Raw genomic sequence first — 21,398 nt, 5'->3', positions numbered from 1 at the left:
AGACCTGGAAAGGGCATCTGCAACAATGAATTATTTGCCTGGCGTGTAGACAAGTTCAAAGTCATAGCGGCGTAGCTTGAGAAGGATTCGTTGTAACCAAGGCGTCATGTCATTCAAATCCTTCTGGATTATGTGGACTAATGGCCTGTGGTCCGTCTCAACCGTGAATTTTGGGAGGCCATACACATAGTCGTGAAATTTGTCGCTTCCCGTTAGGAGGCCCAGGCATTCCTTCTCGATCTGAGCGTACCGTTGCTCAGTGGGCGTCAAGGCTCTGGAGGCATACGCAACTGGGGCCCATGAGGAGGCGTCATCCCGTTGGAGGAGCACCGCCCCAATACCGTCCTGGCTTGCGTCAGTGGATATTTTGGTCTCTTTGGTAGGGTCGAAGAACGCCAAAACCGGGGCTGTGGTGAGTTTTGCCCTCAGCTCACGCCATTCGTTCTCATGAGCGGGCAGCCACTGGAATTCCGTCGATGTTTTGACGAGATGGCGGAGGATTGTGGTGTGTGCCGCCATGTTGGGAATGAGCTTCCCGAGGAAGTTGACCATCCCTAGAAAGCGGAGGACCGCCTTCTTGTCCTCTGGGGTCTTCATGGCGTTGATCGCCGAGACCTTGTCAGCATCTGGCCACACTCTTTGCTGCAAGATGTGGTCACCAAGGAATTTGATTTCTGATTGATCGAACGAGCACTTGGCTCTGTTGAGTCGGAGGCCATGCTCATGGATTCTGTGGAATACCTGCTTGAGACGATCGATGTGTTCTTGAGGAGTTGTGGACCAGATTATGACATCGTCAACATACACGCGCACCCCCTCGATACCCTCCATCATCTGTCCCATGATGCGGTGAAATACCTCTGAGGCAGAGATGATGCCAAAAGGCATCAGGTTGTAGCAGAAGCGACCGAACGGGGTATTGAATGTGCACAGCTTGCGACTGGATGCATCCAGCTGTATTTGCCAGAACCCCTTAGAGGTGTCCAGCTTCGCAAAGAGTTTGGCATGAGCCATCTCGCTGGTCAACTCTTCTCATTTTGGTATCGGGTAATGTTCCCTCATGATGTTGCGGTTTAAATCCTTGGGGTCGATGCAGATTCGAAGCTCCCGTGACGGATTCTTGACGCAGACCATGGAGCTGACCCAGTCCGTGGGTTCTGTGACCTTTGATATGATGCCCTGGTCCTGAGAGGTCCTGTAACTGCTGCTTGAGGTGGTCCTTGAGGGGTGCCGGCACCCGACGTGGTGCGTGGATCACAGGGGTGGTGTTTGGTTTGAGCAGGATTTTGTATCGGTATGGGAGTGTGCCCATTCCGTCGAACACGCTGTGGTACTGCGTGATGATGTCATCAATTTCAGCCTGGAAGTTCTCATCAGGTGAGGCTGGCGCCTGTGAGGATGAAATGGTGTGGACTCGCTGAACCAAGTTCAGGAGTTTGCAGGCCCGAGCACCGAGCAGGGGTGCTCTGTTAGGTCCCACGATCTCAAATCGCAGTGTCGCTTTAAATTACTTATTGGAAACTCCGAGTTGGCATGAGCTGGCAGGCCAGTGGATGAATGCTTGGTCTGACGCGGATGGTGTCGAGATCGGATTTGGAGATGAGGTTCGCCTATGCGCCAGTGTCCAGTTTGAACCGGATGCGAGCCTTGTTGACTGTGAGGACAGCACACCACTTGTCGTTGGGATCCACGCTGAGGATGGGGAGGTGTTTCGCTGTCTTGGAGAAAGGCAGCGCATGATTCGTAATGATGCCCACCCGGTATGGAGATTTGAGGCACGCAGCATCAGGATCTGTTGGGCTGTCGGGTCGGAGTCTGGCATGGCCTGCTGTATTTAACGGACGCTTCAGCCCCGCTGCTGGGATCGCTGGATGCTGGGCAGTGGAGCAGATCTGCAAAGGGCTGCGTAGTGGCCAAGCTTGCCACACCATAGACACCGTCGTGATTTTGCCGGACATTGCCGCTTTAAATGGCGGAGCCACAATTCAGACACGTCATGACGTCAACGCCAGCACATTCCGTGCGCCATCGCGCATGCACAGTGCAGTCGAACGACGTACGCACCTGCGCAGTCTGGTTGTCGGTCTCGCCGTCCCCTCGGTCGTGGCGCGCATGCGCAGGGGCCCGGGAAAAGCGCGCGGAATGGCCACTCTCGTCGATACTTAGGCCCCACATTTGTGCGATGGCCTGCACCCGTTCCGCCTCGTGGGAGGTTAGCTTTGCCGTTTCTGCCGCCCTGATGTGGGAGTACCGATTGTGAGCATGTTCGTGGAGAACGCACGTTTCGATGGCAATGGTGAGGGTGAGCTGCTTGACTTTCAGGAGCTGCTGGCGAAGGAAATCGGAGAGGACCCTGAAAACGATCTGATCCCGGATCATGGAATCAGTGGTCGAGTCATAGTTACATGACTGCGCGAGGATGCGGAGATGGGTCAGAAAGGACTGAAAAGGTTCATCCTTACCCTGAAGCCTCTGCTGGAAAACGTACCGTTCAAAGCTCTCATTCACCTCAATGTCGCAGTGGCTTCGAACTTCAGTCGGACTGTTTTAAATTTTGTCTTGTCTTCGCCTTCAGTGAATGTAAGGGAGTTGTAGGTGTGGATGGCATGGTCCCCGGCTGTGGAGAGGAATAGTGCGATCTTCCTGGCATCCGATGCGGCCTCAAGGTCGGTGGCTTCTAGATAGAGTTGGAACTTTTGTTTGAAGATATTCCAATTTGCACCGAGGTTGCCGGCGATGCGGAGCTGCGGAGGAGGGCGGACGTTTTCCATGTCACTGGATGGCTGTTTGCTGGTCAATGCTGATTCACTCAAGGTAGGTCCGTCAATTTTCAGCATCACTCACTGGTGCCATGATGTGTTGGGTAGGCTGGGTCGATGTGGACTGCACTTGATGCAGCGTAGCGAGAGACAGACCTCCAACACTTGATAAGATGCAACACGATTTTCTTTAACATCTAATCTATTATACATGTTCAACTGTGGGTTGACACTATGCTGACTTAACTGGAGACCTGATACTAGCCTAACCAGACTTGCGAGCTATCACATGGTGTTTGCACTGGCCAGCTCACTAACTCTGACTGTCTAAGAAGTTGGGTCCCGAGAGAGCGGAAAAACTGGTGCCCTCTGGCTTTCTAGTGGTCGTGTCCTGTCTGGTGATTGGCTGCTCTGTTCTGTGTGCTTACTGGTCATCCTATGTGTCAACCACTGCCTGTCTGCACTCCATTATATACATAGATGTATATTATGACAATAGTCATAGGGGATTCAATCGTAAGGGGAGTAGACAGGCGTTTCTGTGGTTGAAAACGAGACTCCCGAATGATATGTTGCCTCCCGGGTGCACAGATCAGGGATGTCTCAGATCGGCTGCAGGACATACTGAAGGGGGAGGGTGAACAGCCAGTTGTCGTGGTGCATATAGGCACCAACGATATTGGTAAAAAATGGGATGAGGTCCTACAATCAGAATTTCGGGAGTTAGGAGATAAGTTTAAAAACTCAAAGGTAGTAACCTCAGGATTGCTACCAGTGCCACGAGACAGTCAGAGTAGAAATTCAAGAATAGTCAGAATGAATACGTGGCTTGGGAGATGGTGCAGGAGGGAGGGGTTCAGATTGTTGGGTCATTGGAACCGGTTCTGGGGGCGGTGGGACCATTACAAATCGGATGGTCTACACCTGGGCAGGACTGGAACCAATGTCCTAGGGGGTGCTTTTGCTAACACTGTTGGGGAGGTTTTAAACTAATGTGTCAGGGGGATGGGAACCAGATTAGGAAGTTAGAAGTCAGTAAAGAGGCAGCAACTAAAGCCAGTAAGGTACTAGATAATAAACTCAATGTGACTAAGGGGAAGAGTAGACAGGGAAGAGATGATGAACGCAAAGGGACAGGTGGTCTGAGGTGCATTTGTTTTAATGCGAGAAGTGTAGCAGGTAAGGCAGATGAACTTCGGGCTTGGATTAGTACCTGGGAATATAATGTTATTGGTATTACTGAGACTTGGTTGAGGGAAGGGCAAGACTGGCAACTAAATATCCCAGGGTATAGGTGCTTCAGGAGGGATAGAAAGGGAGGTAAAAGGGGTGGAGGAGTTGCATTACTGGTCAGAGATTATATCACAGCTGTGATTAAGGAGGGCACGATGGAGGATTCGAGCACTGAGGCAATATGGGTAGAGCTAGGAAATAGGAAGGGTGCAGTAACATTGTTGGGACTTTACTATAGGCCTCCCAAAAGGGAGCGTGAAATAGAGGTACAAATATGTAGACAGATAACATAAAAATGTAGGAGAAATAGGGTGGTCGTGATGGGAGATTTTAACTTTCCCAACATTGAATGGGACTCATGTAGTGTTGGAGGCGTAGATGGAGCAGAATTTGTAAGGAGCATCCAGGAGACTTTTTTAGAGCAGTATGTAAATAGTCCAACTCGGGAAGGAGCCATACTGGACCTGGTATTGGGGAATGATCCCGGCCAGGTGGTTGAAGTTTCATTCGTGGATTACTTTGGGAATAGCGATCACAATTCCGTAAGTTTTAGAATACGCATGGACATAGACGAGAGTGGTCCTCAAGGAAGAGTGCTAAATTGGGGAAAGGCCAAGTATAACAAAATTCGACAGGAGCTAGGGTATGTGGATTGGGAGCAGCTGTTTAAGGGTAAATCCACATTTGAAATGTGGGAGTCTTTTAAGGAAAGGTTGATTAGAGTGCAGGACAGACATGTCCCTGTAAAAATGAGGGATAGAAATGGCAAGATTAGCGAACCATGGATGATGGGTGGAATTGTGAGATTAGCTAAAATGAAAAAGGAAGCATACATAAGATCTAGGCGACTTAAAACTGATGAAGCTTTGGAGGAATATCAGGAAAGTAGGACAAATCTCAAACGCGCAATAAAGAGGGCTAAAAGGAGTCATGAAATATCTTTGGCTAACAGGGTTAAGGAAAATCCCAAAGCCTTTTATTCGTATATAAGGAGCAAGACGGTAACTAGAGAAAGGATTAGCCCACTCAAAGACAATAGAGGAAATTTTTGCGTGGAGTCAGAGGAAATGGGTGAGATTCTTAATGAGTACTTTGCATCGGTATTCACCAAGGAGAGGGACATGACGGATGTTGAGGCTAGGGATGGATGTTTAAATACTCTAGGTCAAGTCGGCATAAGGAAGGGGGAAGTTTTGGGTATTCTAAAAGGCATTAAGATGGACAAGTCCCCAGATCCGGATAGGATCTATCCCAGGTTACTGAGGGAAGTGAGGGACGAAATAGCTGGGACCTTAACATTTATCTTTGCAGCATCCTTGGGCACGGGTGAGGTCCCAGAGGACTGGAGAATTGCTAATGTTGTCCCTTTGTGTAAGAAGGGTAGCAGGGATAATCCAGGGAATTATGGACCTGTAAGCTTGATGTCAGTGGCAGGCAAACTGTTGGAGAAGATACTGAGGGATAGGATCTATTCACATTTGGAAGAAAATAGACTTATCAGTGATAGGCAGCATGGTTTTGTGTAGGGAAGGTCATGTCTTCCAAACCTAATAGAATTCTTTGAGAAAGTGACAAAGTTAATTGATGAGAGAAGGGCTGTAGATGTCATTTACATGGACTTCAGTAAGGCGTTTGATAAAGTTTCCCATGGCAGGTTGATGGAAAAAGTGAACTCGTATGGGGTTCAGGGTGTCCTAGCTAGATGGATAAAGAACTGGCTGGGCAACAGGAGACAGAGAGTAGTGGTGGAAGGGAGTGTCTCAAAATGGAGAAAGGTGACTAGTGGTGTTCCACAGGGATCCGTGCTCGGACCACTGGTGTTTGTGATATACATAAATGATCTGGACGAAGGTATAGGTGGTCTGATTAGCAAGTTTGCAGATGATACTAAGATTGGTGGAGTTGCAGATAGCGAGGAGGACTGTTAGAGAATACAACAAAATATAGATAGATTGGAGAGTTGGGCAGAGAAATGGCAGATGGAGTTCAATCCAGGCAAATGCGAGGTGATGCATTTGGAAGATCTAATTCAAGAGCGCGTTACGGTCAATGGAAGAGTCCTGGGGAACATTGATGTACAGAGAGATCTGGGAGTTCAGGTCCATTGTACCCTGAAGGTGGCAACGCAGGTCGATAGAGTGGTCAAGTAGGCATACAGCATGCTTGCCTTCATCAGACAGGGTTTTGAGTACAAGAGTCGGCAGGTCATGTTACAGTTGTATAGGACTTTGGTTAGGCCATATTTGGAATACTGCGTGCAGTTCTGGTCGCCACATTACAAGAAGGATGTGGATGCTTTAGAGAGGGTGCAGAGGAGGTTCACCAGGATGTTGCCTGGTATGGAGGGTGCTAGCTATGAAGAAAGGTTGAGTAGATTAGGATTGTTTTCGTTGGAAAGACGGAGGTTGAGGGGGGCCTGATTGAGGTCTACAAAGTTATGAGAGATATGGACAGGGTGGATAGCAACAAGCTTTTTCCAAGAGTGGGGGTGTCAAATACAAGGGGTCACGATTTCCAGGTGAGAGGGGGAAAGTTTAAGGGAGATGTGCGTGGAAAGTATTTTACGCAGAGGGTGGTGGGTGCCTTAAATGCTTTGCCAGCAGAGGTGGTAGAGGCGGGCAAGATAGCATCATTCAAGATGTAGCTAGACAGATATATGAATGGGCGGGGAACAGAGGGAAGTAGATCCTTGGAAAATAGGCGACAGGTTTTAGATAAAGGATCTGGATCGCAGATCGCAGGCTGGGAGGGCCGAAGGGCCTGTTCCTGTGCTGTAATTTTCTTTGTTCTTTGTTTTTTGTTCTAAATTGCCCACAGTGTTGAAAGGTTAGGTGGGGTTATGGGAATAGAGTGGGGGTTGGGCCTTGGTGGGGTGCTCATTCAGAGGGGCGGCATAGACTCGATGGGTCGAATGGCCTCCTTCTGCACTGTGGGGATTCTATGATCATAAGTAGAACCCTGTTCTCAGCCTGTAACATTTTGATGAGAGTACTCTTACTCTCATTAACCTCTGTTCCCAGTCCAATGACCTTCTAAGCATATTTTAAACTAGACTTGGACTAAGGATCACATTAAAATAAACGGTTTCCTCCAGAAGATCTAGAATCAGGACTTTGATCTGGTTATCTTTGTATTCCTATGAAGCAAATGTAAATGTTGCTGCAGTCCCAGAGGACCATAGGCTGCTCTCCCCCTTTTGAGTGTTTATTGGTGGATTGAACCTGAGGGTCACCGCTCCTCAGGTGAGAGGCAAGGTTGAGAAGGTGGTGCCTTCATGAATAACCTCAGCCGGTATAGGAAATGAATCCGTGCTGTTATTGTTGCTCCTTTTTATGAACCAGTCATTCAGCCAACTGACCTATGAAGCAGAAACAACTTCTCAGCAGTGCAGAAGTTATAAACACCCTCAGTGGACATTATTTCCGAGGGTTGAAAACAGATACCTGATTAATTTGTAATGTTTATTATATCTTCTTACAGTAGTCCAATGCAACAGATTCAAGGCACAGCTTCAGTTCACTACAATGATGAGCCAAGCAGTTCCAGCGAATCAGAAAGCAGTTCAGAGTCTGACTCTGAGGTAGAGATTTGCTCAAATGATGCCAATAACAGTAAACCTTCACATATCCCTATTCCCGAGGTAGGAACACCTTTCTAAATAACAATTGGTAAGCAAAAGTATAATAATACCTACGGATCAAAGGGTGGAATGATGAGCCAAGCAGTTCCAGCGAATCAGAAAGCAGTTCAGAGTCTGACTCTGAGGTAGAAATTTGCTCAAATGATGCTAATAACAGTAAACCTTCACACATCCCTATTCCCGAGGTAGGAACACCTTTCTGAATAACAATTGGTAAGCAAAAGTATAATAATACCTACGGATCAAAGGGTGGAATGTGCCAAAAAGGGAGCATTATTACAAACTATAGCATTGTTTTCTTTAAGACTAAGATATTTCAGTGTTACAGCAAGTACAATAATATTTTTTAAACCCACTGAACTATTACAGTGTATTTCTAATATATTTATCTGCAAAAGTTACATTGAGCAATGGTGTATAAAATCAGATAGTTGATCCAATCTCATTGACTGCCTGAAGTGCATTAAATTTGCTTTATTACCCTTCATTTCTGCCGTTGGCATTATAGTTGGATATAAGATATTATCAGCAAGAAACTGTTCCAAGCTAGTTCATTCACCCTCGAAATTTAACCATGCAGATTATTAAGGTGTTGGGCTGCATTCTAAAACTCTGTTAAGACCAAAAGCACTCATAAATACAAGTTTATCTAACAAATTCTTGGATGTAATCAGTTTATTAGACTTCAGTTCTGCAATTGTAATTGATTTAATAGTGTCTCATCTTATATAGAATTTATTGCTTTGAAAGATTGTATTAAATTTGCATTTTTTTCCAGCCAGAGCAGACCTCAACTAGCAAGTGGCAACTTGACAAATGGTTAAACAAAGTGAATTCACAAAACAATAAAACTGCCACTGTGAGCACAAATTGCAATTATGGACACGGGAACGACCAGTTTCATAGTCTACAACAGAAAAAGAACCCAGAAAGGGCAAAACCTCTTCTACTCAGCCAAGCAGACTTCAAAGACCGAGAAGTTCAAACTCCTAGCAGAGATAAGAGGCTCACATCTGCTCACAAAACAAAACGTTGTAAACAAAAGTTACCTACTCATGATGAATCTGCCTCCTCTGGAAGGACATTGGGCAAAGAGCAGTCCAAGAGGACAGCAGAAATGTCTGTTGAAGGGGATGTCAGCTTGTTGGACACAAAGAATCACAACATAATTTGTAAGGGAAGAGGAAGCCAGAACTCCAGTACATTAGAGCAGCACAAAACCAAACCTAATGACAACAAAATAGGCCCTAAAAGAGAACTGCAGATGGGTACTCTTTGTGAAAAAAGGAAGCACAGGGGAACTGGTGAAAACATACCTAAATCCAGTGATTTCTTTGGCACTGAATGTTTGTCATCTTCAACCTCATCAGGCCCAAGGCTAGACTCAGATAATGAAGAATTTCTTCCAGCCAAATTTCCACCAACTTCTGCTTCACCAGACAGCCACAAATTAAATGACTGTAGCGACAGTCTCAGCAGCATCAGGAGCTGCAGTGCAGACACCTCTGTCAATAGGACTATTAATGAATCAACTAATGACTCAGAAACACAGCTGTTTGCTTTAGTCCCTTTTGGTCGAAATGAACTTCTTTCACCTTTAAAAGACAATGAGGAACTCCAGTCGCTCTGGGTAAAAATAGACTTGACACTTTTATCCAGAATTCCTGGACAGTTACCCAAACAGTCCTTAACGCAAAAAAATGTTGCTGAAGGGATTTGCAACAGCAATGTTAATAAAGGTTGCAGTCCCTCAAGGGAGAAACCATCAACAAAATCAATAAGAAAACGTAAGGTGCGGTGCGTCAATGCCTAATTATTTATGAATTAAAAACATACTGATGTGTATCTTGCGCATTAGGAACGGAAGGCAAAAGGTAGTGTGAAGTCCATTCGCCCCAATGCAATCCAATCAAAATGGAAAATCTTAGAAACGCCCTTTCAAAGTGGGCAAATCTTGTTGGAAGCCTATCAACACTGTTTCAGGGTTGTACGCTAAGATCCAAGCTTGGACCCCACCAAGTGGGATCGAATGATACTGGACTGGAGGCTTATTTTACCAATGTCCTGGCTATCCAGCAGATCCTAGGCTAGCCTCGAAGACCCCTTCCCCTAGCCGGTTCCCCCGATGCATCGGACTATAATCTGAGATGTTAGTGCACCTGAAAGCCTATACACTGTCACTGTGCTTTTATTTTACCTGTATAATATATTCAGTCTGCTTCTTAATTAATACAAACCAACAATTGTTTTCCTGCCTTATTTCCACTTATCAGCATGACCCTCTGGATGTATTCTGACTTCAACTAAATTTGTTTAATTCATCTGAAGTGCTGGATGCAGCTGACAAAATAAGATTAGGTTATTTAGACAGATAGTGGATAATGCAATAGACCATATGCCAATTCCAAATCAAATGGTAATGCATGTAGCATTCTTGGATATTAATGACAAGGCTGGCATTTATGCCCCAAGCCTAATTTTCTTTAGAAGGTTTGGTACAATTTTGTAGCTTGCTGGGTCACTTCAGAGGACAATTAAGATTGCTGTGAGATTGGAGTCACATTGAGGACATAACAGGTAAAGATTTCAAGTTTTATTCGCTAAAAGACATCAATGAACCAATTGTTTTTTTAATGTCAATTTTGCTAATATCAATTTTTACAACTTAATACATGTTTTGCAACATTGAATGATTATCAACATTTTCAGTCTTAGGCCTTCACAGTAGACAGTGTTGTATGCTGATAACAAGTCTATTGATGGCATTTCTAATCTTCAGCTGTTTCTGGAACCCTGCCACAATGTTGATCGTGAGTGTAAGGACATGGGGCGAAATTCTCCTACCCGCCCCGCCACATTTCTGCTCCGACCGGCCGGCGGGAGTCTCCGTAACACCGGCCGGTCAATGGGGTTTCCCATTGTGGGGCAGCCCCATGCCGTCGGGAAACCCCCGGGCGCCGGCAAAACGGAGACTCCCGCCGGCGGAGAATGACGCCCCTGGTCAGTGCAGCTTCTTCCTTCTCTAAAATCTACCTGCTCACTTGAGTGAATTTCTTTGAAAAGCAACTTTATCCAGTTTAATGATGGGTTGTTAGACCAGCTTGTAGACCGCAGGCAGAAAGGCAATCGAACAGTAAATTTTGGATTAAGGATTATTTTCCTGGCTTTAGGATGGCAGTGGCTTTGGGATGGCCTTCTTATGGGGAATCCTGTCAAGGATGTTGAAGATTGGCCACATTTGTTCATTTGGGCTCTAGCTCTTGAGACATTCTGGGAAAATGTCAAGAATCCCAGCAGCCTTCCCAGCATTGGGGGCTGTCAGCACTGTGCTCACTTCTTTGTGGCTGAAAGCAGCTGGAAAATTGATATGTGGAGAGGCATTTTACAGAGTGAGCTTAAGCAGCTTTTCCACTATGTTTTTTTTGGTGGTTGTCATCGCCTTTGAGTTGGTTACTAGGCAGGTAATGCTAACATCTGCACTGCCTTTGCTGCCTTGCGTCAAGCCAGCACCAAGTCATGAAGCATATTCCAGGGTTTCCTGCTGAAACAGGGGGCAGAATTCTCTCCCCCATCCCCCACGCCGGGTGTGAGAATCGCCGGGGCGCCGCGCGAGTCCCGCCATGCGCACGCGATTCTCCCATCCCCCCCAAACCGGCGCGGCGTGAATCACGGCTGGCCGCTCCAAGAATCGCCGCTCGCCGTTTGTAATGGGCGAGCGGCGATTCTCCGGCCCGGATGGGCCGAGTGGCCTGCCCAACACGACAGGTTCCCACCGGCGCCGTCCACATCTGGTCGCTGCCGGTGGGAACAGCGCAGGAACGCTGGGGGGGGTGGCCTGCGGGGGGCAGGGGGGTTCCTGCACCGGGGGGGACGACTCAAAAGGGGTCTGACCCGCGATCGGTACCCACCGATCGGCGGGCCGGCCTCTCTGAAGGAGGACCTCCTTTCCTCCGCTGACCCGCAAGATCCATCCGACATCTTCTTGCGGGGCGGATGCGGGGAGGACGGCAGGAGGCGGCGACATCTTCTTACGGGGCGGCGGAGGAAAGGTGGTCCATGCCACCTGGCTGGGGGGAGGAGGGGGTATGGGCAATGATGACATGTCGTCGTTCTCTCCCCCCCCCCCCCCCCCCCCCCCCCCCCCCCGCCAACCAGGCCGTCATGTTTTCCGATGAGCCAGCGATGTTGGCCGCCGTGGCGGCAGCCGTTAATGTCTATGTTGCCCTGGATGAGGAGGAGGAGGAGCGTGCCAGAGAGGCGGCGCAGGCTGCCGCAGAGGGGCAGGCGGCAGCCGACCAGGCTGGAGGGACACCTGACCGACAGGACGAGGAGGACGTCGCGGCCCCACGGTAACGGAGGCACCCGAGGGTGCCCCGTGTGTACCGGCCCCAGCAGTCATACCAGGACCTCACGGACCGAGAATACAGGAGGAGACTCCGGATGAGGCGGGAAACCGTGGCACACATCTGCCATCTGCTGGCACACCTGTCACCGCGTGGCACTGGCGGGGTCACCCTCTCCCCATGTCTGTCAAGGTTACGGTGGCCCTGAACTTGTATGCAACGGGGTCATTCCAGGCACCGAGTGGGGACCTGTCCGGCATATTGCAGACATCGGTGCACCGGTGCATCCGGGCAGTGACAGACGCCCTATATGCCATGGCGCACCACTACATCCGCTTCCCTGTGGACCGGGCCAGCCAAGATGCCTGGGCCGTGGGCTTCTCTGCCATGGCCGGGTTCCCCATGGTCCAGGGCGCGATTGATGGGATGCACGTCGCCGTGCGGTCACCTGCAGATAACAGGGCCGTGTTCACCAATAGGAAGGGGACCTATTCGATGAACATACAGGTGGTCTGCGACCACCGCATGATGATCCTGCACGTCTGCGCCCGTTACCCGGGCAGTGTACACGACTCATACGTGTTGTCGCGGTCATACATCACCGGCATGTACGAGGGACGCCATCCCCGGCTGAGGGGCTGGTTGCTGGGCGACAGGGGCTACCCATTGCGATCGTGGCTGATGACGCCTGTACGGAGGCCACGCAATGAGGCGGAGAAGCGCTACAATGATGCCCATGTAGCGACAAAGGGAGTGATAGAGAGGTGCTTTGGCGTGCTGAAGATGCGTTTCAGGTGCCTGGACCTCTCTGGGGGCGCCCTCCAGTATCGGTCAGATAGGGTCGGCCGCATCATTGTGGTGTGCTGCGTCCTGCACAACATAGCCCAGCAGAGGGGCGATGTGCCGCAGGCAGAGGAGGGCGGAGTGGAGGAGCAGCAGGAAGAGGCGCAGTCCTCCCCAGATGAGGGGGATAGGGGCAATGGTCAGGGCAGATGGGCTAGACACGGGCGGGTGGCTGTCCACCGTTACCGGCTGGGCCAGCGGGCACGGGACAGACTGATAGCCGCCCGCTTCACTGACTAGATGGGCGTGGGAATCGGGTAGTATGGCCACAGACCGCACAACATGGCAACAGCCGACCACCCACACCCCCCCCACCCATCCACCCACCCAGCACCCTCACCCCCCTCCCCAACCCCACCCACCCCACCCGCATGCACATCACCCCCCCATTGCCAATCCACCTGCGGCACAACGGCCGGGCTCTCACAGTTGCCGGTGGACGCGTGTCTATCGCAGGCAATGGAGGATGATGACAACCCGCCCTGCGATGAGCTCCTGGCTCCACATCGTTGGACTATGTCTGACCCATGGCCACAGTACCACCATCCACCCGGACCACCCCTGCATGTGGCTGTGACACTGCAGCGCATGGTCCCGTCCTCTGCCCAGGGGGATGTTGATGGCGGCCCAGGGGGAAGGGGGCAGACTCACCTGGGGCTGAGGCAAGACCACCCCTCACACACATACACTTGCGCTCAACGTACATGACACCCCCGCACGCTTTGGACAGAGCACAAAGGCAGCTTCTGTAGGTGTAACATTGACTTTAATAACCAAAGGAGTTCATGCACGTGCCCTAGCCCCTAAAACTCATCTGTGCCCTGCACCCATGCCAACTTACTCAATGTCTAATTGTTTGGCCTTACGGGCCCTTTGACTACGTCTATGTGGTTCCCCAGACGGCACAGCAGAACTGGAGGTGGACTCCTGTGATTCCTGCCCTCTGACACGGGATCCCTATGGTGGCCGTTTCCTGGGGCGTCCTGGCCTAGATGGGCCAGGCTGCGGCCCGGGCGACTGGGATGGCGAGCTGCCAGCCTGTCCTGCCCGTTGCCCACCCGATGCATCTGGGACAGAAGGGGGGGGAGTCCGAGGTGTCGCGGTGTTCCGGGACCTCCCCTACAGGGGGACCCGGGACGGACCACAGCACCTCCTCCTCCCTCGGGGTGCCCGATGGCCCCCAGGCCTCTACATGGGTGGGGGATGCGAACGGACTGTCCATCCGACGCCCTCCCGACATCTGGCGCTGCCAGTCCTGGAGGCCCGTGCTGGTATCGACAGGGGTCTGCAGGTTTGCAGCCATGGAGCTCAGGGGATTGGCAAACCCTGTCTGTGACTGTGCGACGCCGGCTCGCACATGGCCAATGGCGCCGATGCCCTCAGCGATGGCCTGCTGAGACTGGGCCATGGCCTGCTGAGACTAGGCCATGGCGTTGAGCGCCTCTGCCATCTGGCGCTGGCACTGGCTCATGGCCTCCTGTGAGAGGGCAGCCATGTCCTGGGCCACAGACGCCGCCTGCACGGAAAGCCCCAGGCTTCGCAAACCGTTCCCCATGTCTGACACCATCGCACCCATTGCCTCCACCGCGGACGCCACCCGTGCGGTGTCGGCCTGGGTGGCACGCATGACCGACACCAATCCCAGCTCCTGGACGCGGGTGGACTCCTCCACCTGCGACTGCAGCCGCCGCAAGCCGGCCGTCACCCTCTTCGCTCGTCTCCGGTTCGGTGGTTGCATCGGATCTATGGGTGGGTGTGGTAACTCCAGGAACCCGGGATCCATCTGGGCGGCAGATGTTCGCTTGGGCTGGGCTGCCCTCCGACCGCCCGGCCCCTCTGCTGCTCCTACCTCCACCTGCTGTACCGGGACGGATGTGTTGTGCACACCAGTGAGTGTACCAGACGCCACAACACTAAAGTGCCCAACCGAGGTGAGTGTTTCTGAGATGGTGGAGGGTGTTGGTGACAGCAGTGGCGTTGTGTCGTGCTCTTCGTCCCACTCTGAGTCCATGGCACTTTGGGGTGGGGGTTCGTCTCCACCCATCCACTCTGTGTCACTGTCCGGTATTTCGTTTTCCTGGGTAGTGCTGTCCCGGGTAGGGGTGTCCTGGGTAGTGGTGTCCTGGGGAGTGGTGTCCTGGGGAGTGGTGTCCTGGGGAGTGGTGTCCTGGCTCGGCTGTGACGGGGACCTGTGGCTGCCCCTCTCGTCGCTGGGTGGCACACGCCTGCGTCGTCGCACCCGCACGAGACGGGGACGTCGTCTCCCTGTTGCTCCAGGTCTCTCCGTCTCCAGTGGTCTCCAAGGGACATCCTGCGGGCGTCGCATGCCGGAGGGTCCGGGTCTCTCCGTCTCCCGTGGTGTGCGAGGGGCATCCTGCAGGCGTCGCATGCCGGAGGGTCCGGGTCTCTCCGTCTCCCGTGGTGTGCGAGGGGCATCCTGCGGGCGTCGCATGCCGGAGGGTCCGGGTCTCTCCGTCTCCCGTGGTGTGCGAGGGGCATCCTGCGGGCGTCGCATGCCGGAGGGTCCGGGGCTCTCCGTCTCCCGTGGTGTGCGAGGGGCATCCTGCGTGCGTCGCATGCCGGAGGGTCCGGGTCTCTCCGTCTCCCGTGGTGTGCGAGGGGCATCCTGCGTGCGTCGCATGCCGGAGGGTCCGGGTCTCTCCGTTTCCCGTGGCCTCCGAGGGGCATCATGCGGGCGTCGCATGCCGGAGGGTCCGGGTCTCTCCGTCTCCCGTGGCCTCCGGGGGGCATCATGCGGGCGTCGCATGCCGGAGGGTCCGGGTCTCTCCGTCTCCCGTGGCCTCCGAGGGGCATCATGCGGGCGGTCTGCATCTGCGGGGATGGGTGCCTCGACGTTTGCTCCTGCGATACACAATGATGCATGCATGGTTAGACACACAGGCAGTGATCAGGTGATATGGGGGAGGGGGATATAGGAGAGGGGGGATATGGGGACGGGCTGTCGGTGGCTCACTTGCTAGTATGCCCCCGACCTCTGCATCAGCAACCTCCCGGTCCTCAGGTCCGCCAGCCAGTTCCAGGGCCCTTTCCTCGTGTTCGGTCAGTGGCCTCTCATCAGCGGGGCCTCCTCCAGTCCTCACATGCTCCCTGGTGTTGTGTGCACGCTTCTCCTGTGGGGGGTGGTGGCAGGGGTAAAAGGCAACAGGTATATGTCATGAGTTTTAGTGTGATGAAAGCAAATTACTGTGGATGCTGGAATCTGAAACAAAAATCGAAAATACTGGACAATCTCAGCAGGTCTGTGGAGAGAGAATCGAGCTAACCAGTGCTGTCCTTTCTTATTGAAGGAAAATTCTTAAATTATTTTAATATGTCATTTGATAATTTCTTAAAGACATGGAATATTCAGACATGTAGGACTAGCAAGGCCCAAATGGAAATAAAAACATTGATGCTGCAATGTTTTTCTATGAAGTGGTTGGAAATGTTTGCTAAATATATACAAACATCTTTAATAACCTTTACCATTATATATTTTTGCAGTGCGAAAACATCGATGCTTACAACAAAAATAAAAAGAATCATTTAGACGAAGGACCTCCTATTGCAGTACTACCCTCAAATGACAGCTCTTCTCTGCCATGTCAACAAGCCTTGTCCATCAATGAGTAGGTGTTGTTACTTGTCCTTTTCATTCTTTCTATTCATAAACAGGAGCTAACTATTCCTCACTTTAATCTTTGGGGACTTTGAGCAGTCAATAAAATTGAAGAGGAGATGCCAGCATTGGACTGGAGTGGGCACAGTAAGAAGTCTTACAACACCAGGTTAAAGCCCAACAGGTTTGTTTCGAATCACTAGCATTTGGAATGCAGCTCCTTCCTCAGGTGAGTGATGAAGGAGCTGTGCTCCGAAAGCTAGTGACTCCAAACAAAACAGTTGAACTTTAACCTTGTGTTGCAAGACTTCTCACTGAATCAAATTGAAGGTAGCAGCCAAAAGACTTTCTGAAGGGAAAGTTTCCTTCTGCACAGAGCCAGGGACCTGGGTTCTATTCTGGAGAGGATGTTTCCACTTGCAATAAACTAGAACCAGAAGACACAATCTCAGACTAAAGGGACGGTCATTTAAAATAGAGATGAGGAGCAATTTCTTCAGCCAGAGGGTGGTGAATCTGTGGAACTCTTTGAAAAATGAAAATCGCTTATTGTCACAAGTAGGCTTCAATGAAGTTACTGTGAAAAGCCTCTAGTCACCACATTCCGGCGCCTGTTCGGGGAGGCTGGTATGGGAATCGAACCGTGCTGCTGGCCTGCCTTGGTCTACTTTAAAAGCCAGTGATTTAGCCGAGTGTGCTAAACCAGCTCACGCAGAAGGCTGTGGAGGCCAAATCGCTGAGTATCTTTAAGACAGAGATAGATAGGTTCTTGATTAATAAGGGGATCAGGGGTTATGGGGAGAAGGCAGTAGAGTGGGGATGATAAAAATATCAGCCATGATTGAATTGTGTAGCAGACTCGATGGGCTGAGTGGCCTAATTCTGCTCCTATGTCTTATGTTCTTATGGAATAGAATTTACAGTGCAGAAGGAGGCCATTCGGCCCATCCGGTCTGCACCGGCTCTTGGAAAGAGCACCCTACCCAAGGTCAACACCTCCACCCTATCCCCATAACCCAGTAACCCCACCCAACATTAAGGGCAATTTGGAACACTAAGGGCAATCTATCATGGCCAATCCACCTAACCTGCACATCTTTGGACTGTGGGAGGAAACCGGAGCACCCGGAGGAAACCCACGCACACACGGGGAGGATGTGCAGATTCCGCACAGACAGTGACCCAAGCCGGAATCGAACCTGGGACCCTGGAGCTGTGAAGCAATTGTGCTATCCACAATGCTACCGTGCTGCCCACTATGACTGAGCCATGCCCTGGACACCAGGGTTAGTGAGAAGGTCCTGCTCCTCCATGCCAATCTACAATATGCCTACGTGGCACATCAGGACAGGCGACAGGACACAGTCTCCCTCTGGGATTTGGCACCTGCAGGTTCCCCAGCAACCATCACCACCATCACCCCCGAACCTACACCGTCTCCCCCCACCCCTACCCACCTACCTCAAGAACTGGCACCCGCAGGCCCACCAGCGACCATCACCACCACCTCCGTCCATACACCCCCCCCCCCCCCCCCCCCCCCCACCTCCACCGACTCAACAACTGGGTGAAGAAAAGGACAACACGCTCCCGGACGCGCAGGTCTCCACACCGGTGCCCCACCACAGCAGGGACTGAGGCGATCACGGCGGAAGGTCAAGGGCCCCAACAGACTTGATCTTTAAGTCCACTTCACCCCCGCTGGACTCTGTTTTTAATAGGGGATGAATGTGGTAAACCACTGTAGTGGATAATATGTGTATTGTGGTAAATGGCCACTATTATATGTAATGTGGTAAACCACTGCCCGATGGCTCTGCCTCCCCTCGGGCCCGGTATAAAGGTTGCTGTTCGGGATCAGAGGCCAGGAGGCTTTCAGTTTAATTTATTAAAGCTTCAGTTATGTTCACTACTCGTCGTGTGATCATTGATGGCATATCATTGGGGCATCCCAGCGGTGGCCCTGCTGCCCAGGCATCTTTTTGGTCCTGGTCCATGTCAAATTCTCTGTAGTTTGTTGCCCGGGCAAACACCGCCACCGAGAGCAGATATCCTCCTCCTAACATGGTGCCAATCCGCGAGGACATGGAACAGGTGCCACACTGTACCCTTGTTGAGGCGGAGCTTCCTGCGGCACACACTGTCCGTCATCTGTTTGAAAGACCAGCGACGCCTGTTCACCTTGGGCTGTCGTTGATCTCCCATCTGGGTCCCTCCCTGGCCTGATGGCTGGCCAGATGTTCAGAGTGTGGGGCGGAGCCCTGCACATTGGCCACCACCTCGAGGCTCTGTCAATGCTGCTACCACCGCCTTCTCCAACGTCTGGCCTGCACCGCGAGGGCAGCTCCGTGAGGTCCAAGATAACATCCATCCCGTGTAATATCTATAAGGAATTGGAGAGTGAGAGACTGATGACCAGTGGTGCCTTCCATCTTGGGACTCTCCAGTCCCCCCATGCTCCCTCCTCCCCCTCCGACATCCCCTGTCATTCGACACGCCCTGCCCCTGCATCCCCAGCTGCAGCGGGAGCCCCTGGACACCTGACCCCACACCCTGTACCCTGTATCCCAGGTGTAATGTTACCTGGACTAGACGCTAGTCCCCCTCCCCGGTACACACACCCACCCTTTGTTCGCGGAAATGTCCACAGTGCTGGGGCCCAGTCCCTGGGTGTTCGGATGTTGGCTAATGAGTCCGTGGTGTTGCTTCTTGCAGTGTTGAGGCACAGCGTCTAGGCATCATGGTCTGATTGGGATGCTAGGCAATAACTCCCACACCTACATGGCACACCTACCCATGGGAATCTACTTGGGAGGTGTGAAGTTGTGAAGTACTCACTTATCTAAGATTGCTAATTCCCTTCAGCCGCACAGCCAGAGGCCTCCACGGTCAGTGGGAGTTATGGATGGTCAGTATGACAGGCAGGCAGGGGCTGGGGTTGTCCCTGGTATGGGTACACACGATCCAGGGCATGGCATGGCAGACCTGCAGGCGCAGAAACACCCATCCCCCAGCCCAGAGGTGGCCCCCCCTGCCGATGGCGCCCTCACCAACTGAGGCTGCCCTCCACTGCCCCCCCCCCCCCTCCGAGCCCCATGGCAGCAACCCCAGTGCCCTTGGGCTCATTGCCTTGGTGCGAAGATGGCTACTCACCTCCTCGGATCCCCCACAGCAACCATTCTGCCAGCTTCACTTGTACTAATCAGAGCCTGCGTGACCACTTGCTTGGAGCCGGTTAGGTCATGGGAGACCATCAGATAGGCAGTCATTCCCATTACTTGTATGGAGACTGGCTTTAATTGGTTTCTTGCCACTCCACGGCGGGATCCTGATTTCGCCATCGGCAGCGGGCCAGTTAAATCACAAACCAATCGGCGCCTGGTGCGGTTCTCGATTTTGGCCTCTCCCACGACTTAACAGACGGGTCGCGCTCTGGCTCAAGCACGACGCGGCCGTGAAACCATACCCTGTGAGCCAACTGTGAAAACGATTACAATATGGTGTACCCATGCTTCTGGAAAACCAATCAACAATATTCATCATAAGAGGCTTTCACATTGGATTTTGTAATTCAATGTAAAAATTGACAAGGAAGTGACAGAATGAAAAAAAAAACAGTGGTACTTGTCAGGGAAGTGACCTAAATGTGAGGCACGTATTGAATAGATTACTGAGGAATTTATGTTGGGGTGTCTGTTACAGCAATTGGTATTCAGAAACTTAAAGCAAATGGATCACATTTGTGGACAACACTAAACTTCAAGGGAAGCACAAATCCAATGAGGTTGTCAAAGCACCACAAAGGAGGCTAGATACATTATGAATATCGGTTGAACAAGGGCGGCACGATGGCGCAGTGGTTAGCACTGCTGCCTCATGGCGCCGAGGTCCCAGGTTCGATCCTGGCCCTGGTCCATTGTCCGTGTGGAGTTTGCACATTCTCCCCACAACCCAAAAGTTGTGCAGGGCAGGGCACTGCACTTTAATTTATCCTCCCATTTTTATTTCTTTGCCTCTTATCACTATTGAATATTCAAGAGAGATGATACTGAGCTTGTCAATGGGTCCTTGGCAAAGTATGAACAGTCATTTGGAAATTCCTTTTGTGTTCAAGAAACTGGAAAATGAGGATGGGGAGTTCTACAGCTATAAGAAAAGGCAGCTGTGTAATGATATGTATAGTACTAGTGTAGTAAAGGGTTAACAGCAGGCCCTACATGTAACTCAACACTAGATTGCGTTACTAAGTAATTGTATATAAGGCTGCATCTCATGGAATTCTGGGAGAAGATGATGAGAAGCTGATGAGACAGAGAGAGAAAGCTGAGGGAGGTTTCATTGTAGAGATATAGCACGAGGTTGAATTATAGTGTAGTTTAATAGTTGGAGAGAATATTGATTACTGTACTACAGATTCAGTATTATTTTATTATCTGTAACTTAGTAAAGTGTGCGAACCTAATCAAAGTTTAGTAGTGTAAAATAAATTTGTTCTGATTTAAACTTCTTAGTTTTATATTCTTTGTCAACATTAAATATCTGGCTATCTTGGAGAGCAAGACAAGGAATATAACAAGCTGTACCTGCATTAGTAGAGTGCTCGGTGAATTCATGCCTGCCTTAAGGAGTGCATGTATGCAAAACACTGCAGTTAATTAAACATTAGCCAAGTCCTTCCTGCTTACACTTTATCAGATCTCTCGAAGATCTCTGCAACTGACATGGCCAGTAGTGGAGGACAAGTCATGACTGACTTCAACTTCCAGCTGCTGGCACATTTTACACTACCAAATACGTAGCTGTCATATTAACCTGGCTGCAATGCACCACTGTTAATTAATTTAATTAAGAATTCTTTGCTCGGATCCTGATTAATAAACGGGTGGCATTTGAGGCAGGGAGAATCGTGCCAGAAGCGGGGGGCAAGTACATTATAGTGAGTGGGAAGCTTGAGGGGATGC

The 21,398-nt window shown here is 50.9% G+C and overlaps 1 protein-coding gene across 1 annotated transcript in view; it reads left to right on the top strand.

The window, feature by feature from the left end:
* Positions 1-21,398, top strand: part of aff3 (AF4/FMR2 family, member 3) — a 299,761-nt gene that overhangs the window by 147,604 nt on the left and 130,759 nt on the right. Inside the window, exons 4-6 of the mRNA XM_072476594.1 lie at positions 7,473-7,632; positions 8,411-9,424; positions 16,323-16,447. Of these exons, the coding sequence (XP_072332695.1) occupies positions 7,473-7,632; positions 8,411-9,424; positions 16,323-16,447 (1,299 nt within the window). The remainder of the gene's footprint in view (positions 1-7,472; positions 7,633-8,410; positions 9,425-16,322; positions 16,448-21,398) is intronic.

The sequence above is a fragment of the Scyliorhinus torazame genome, chromosome 15, assembly GCF_047496885.1.
Source record: "Scyliorhinus torazame isolate Kashiwa2021f chromosome 15, sScyTor2.1, whole genome shotgun sequence".
In the NCBI taxonomy this organism is placed as follows: domain Eukaryota; kingdom Metazoa; phylum Chordata; class Chondrichthyes; order Carcharhiniformes; family Scyliorhinidae; genus Scyliorhinus; species Scyliorhinus torazame.
Note: the sequence above shows the minus strand (reverse complement) of the source record. Positions and strands in the feature narration are given on the sequence as shown.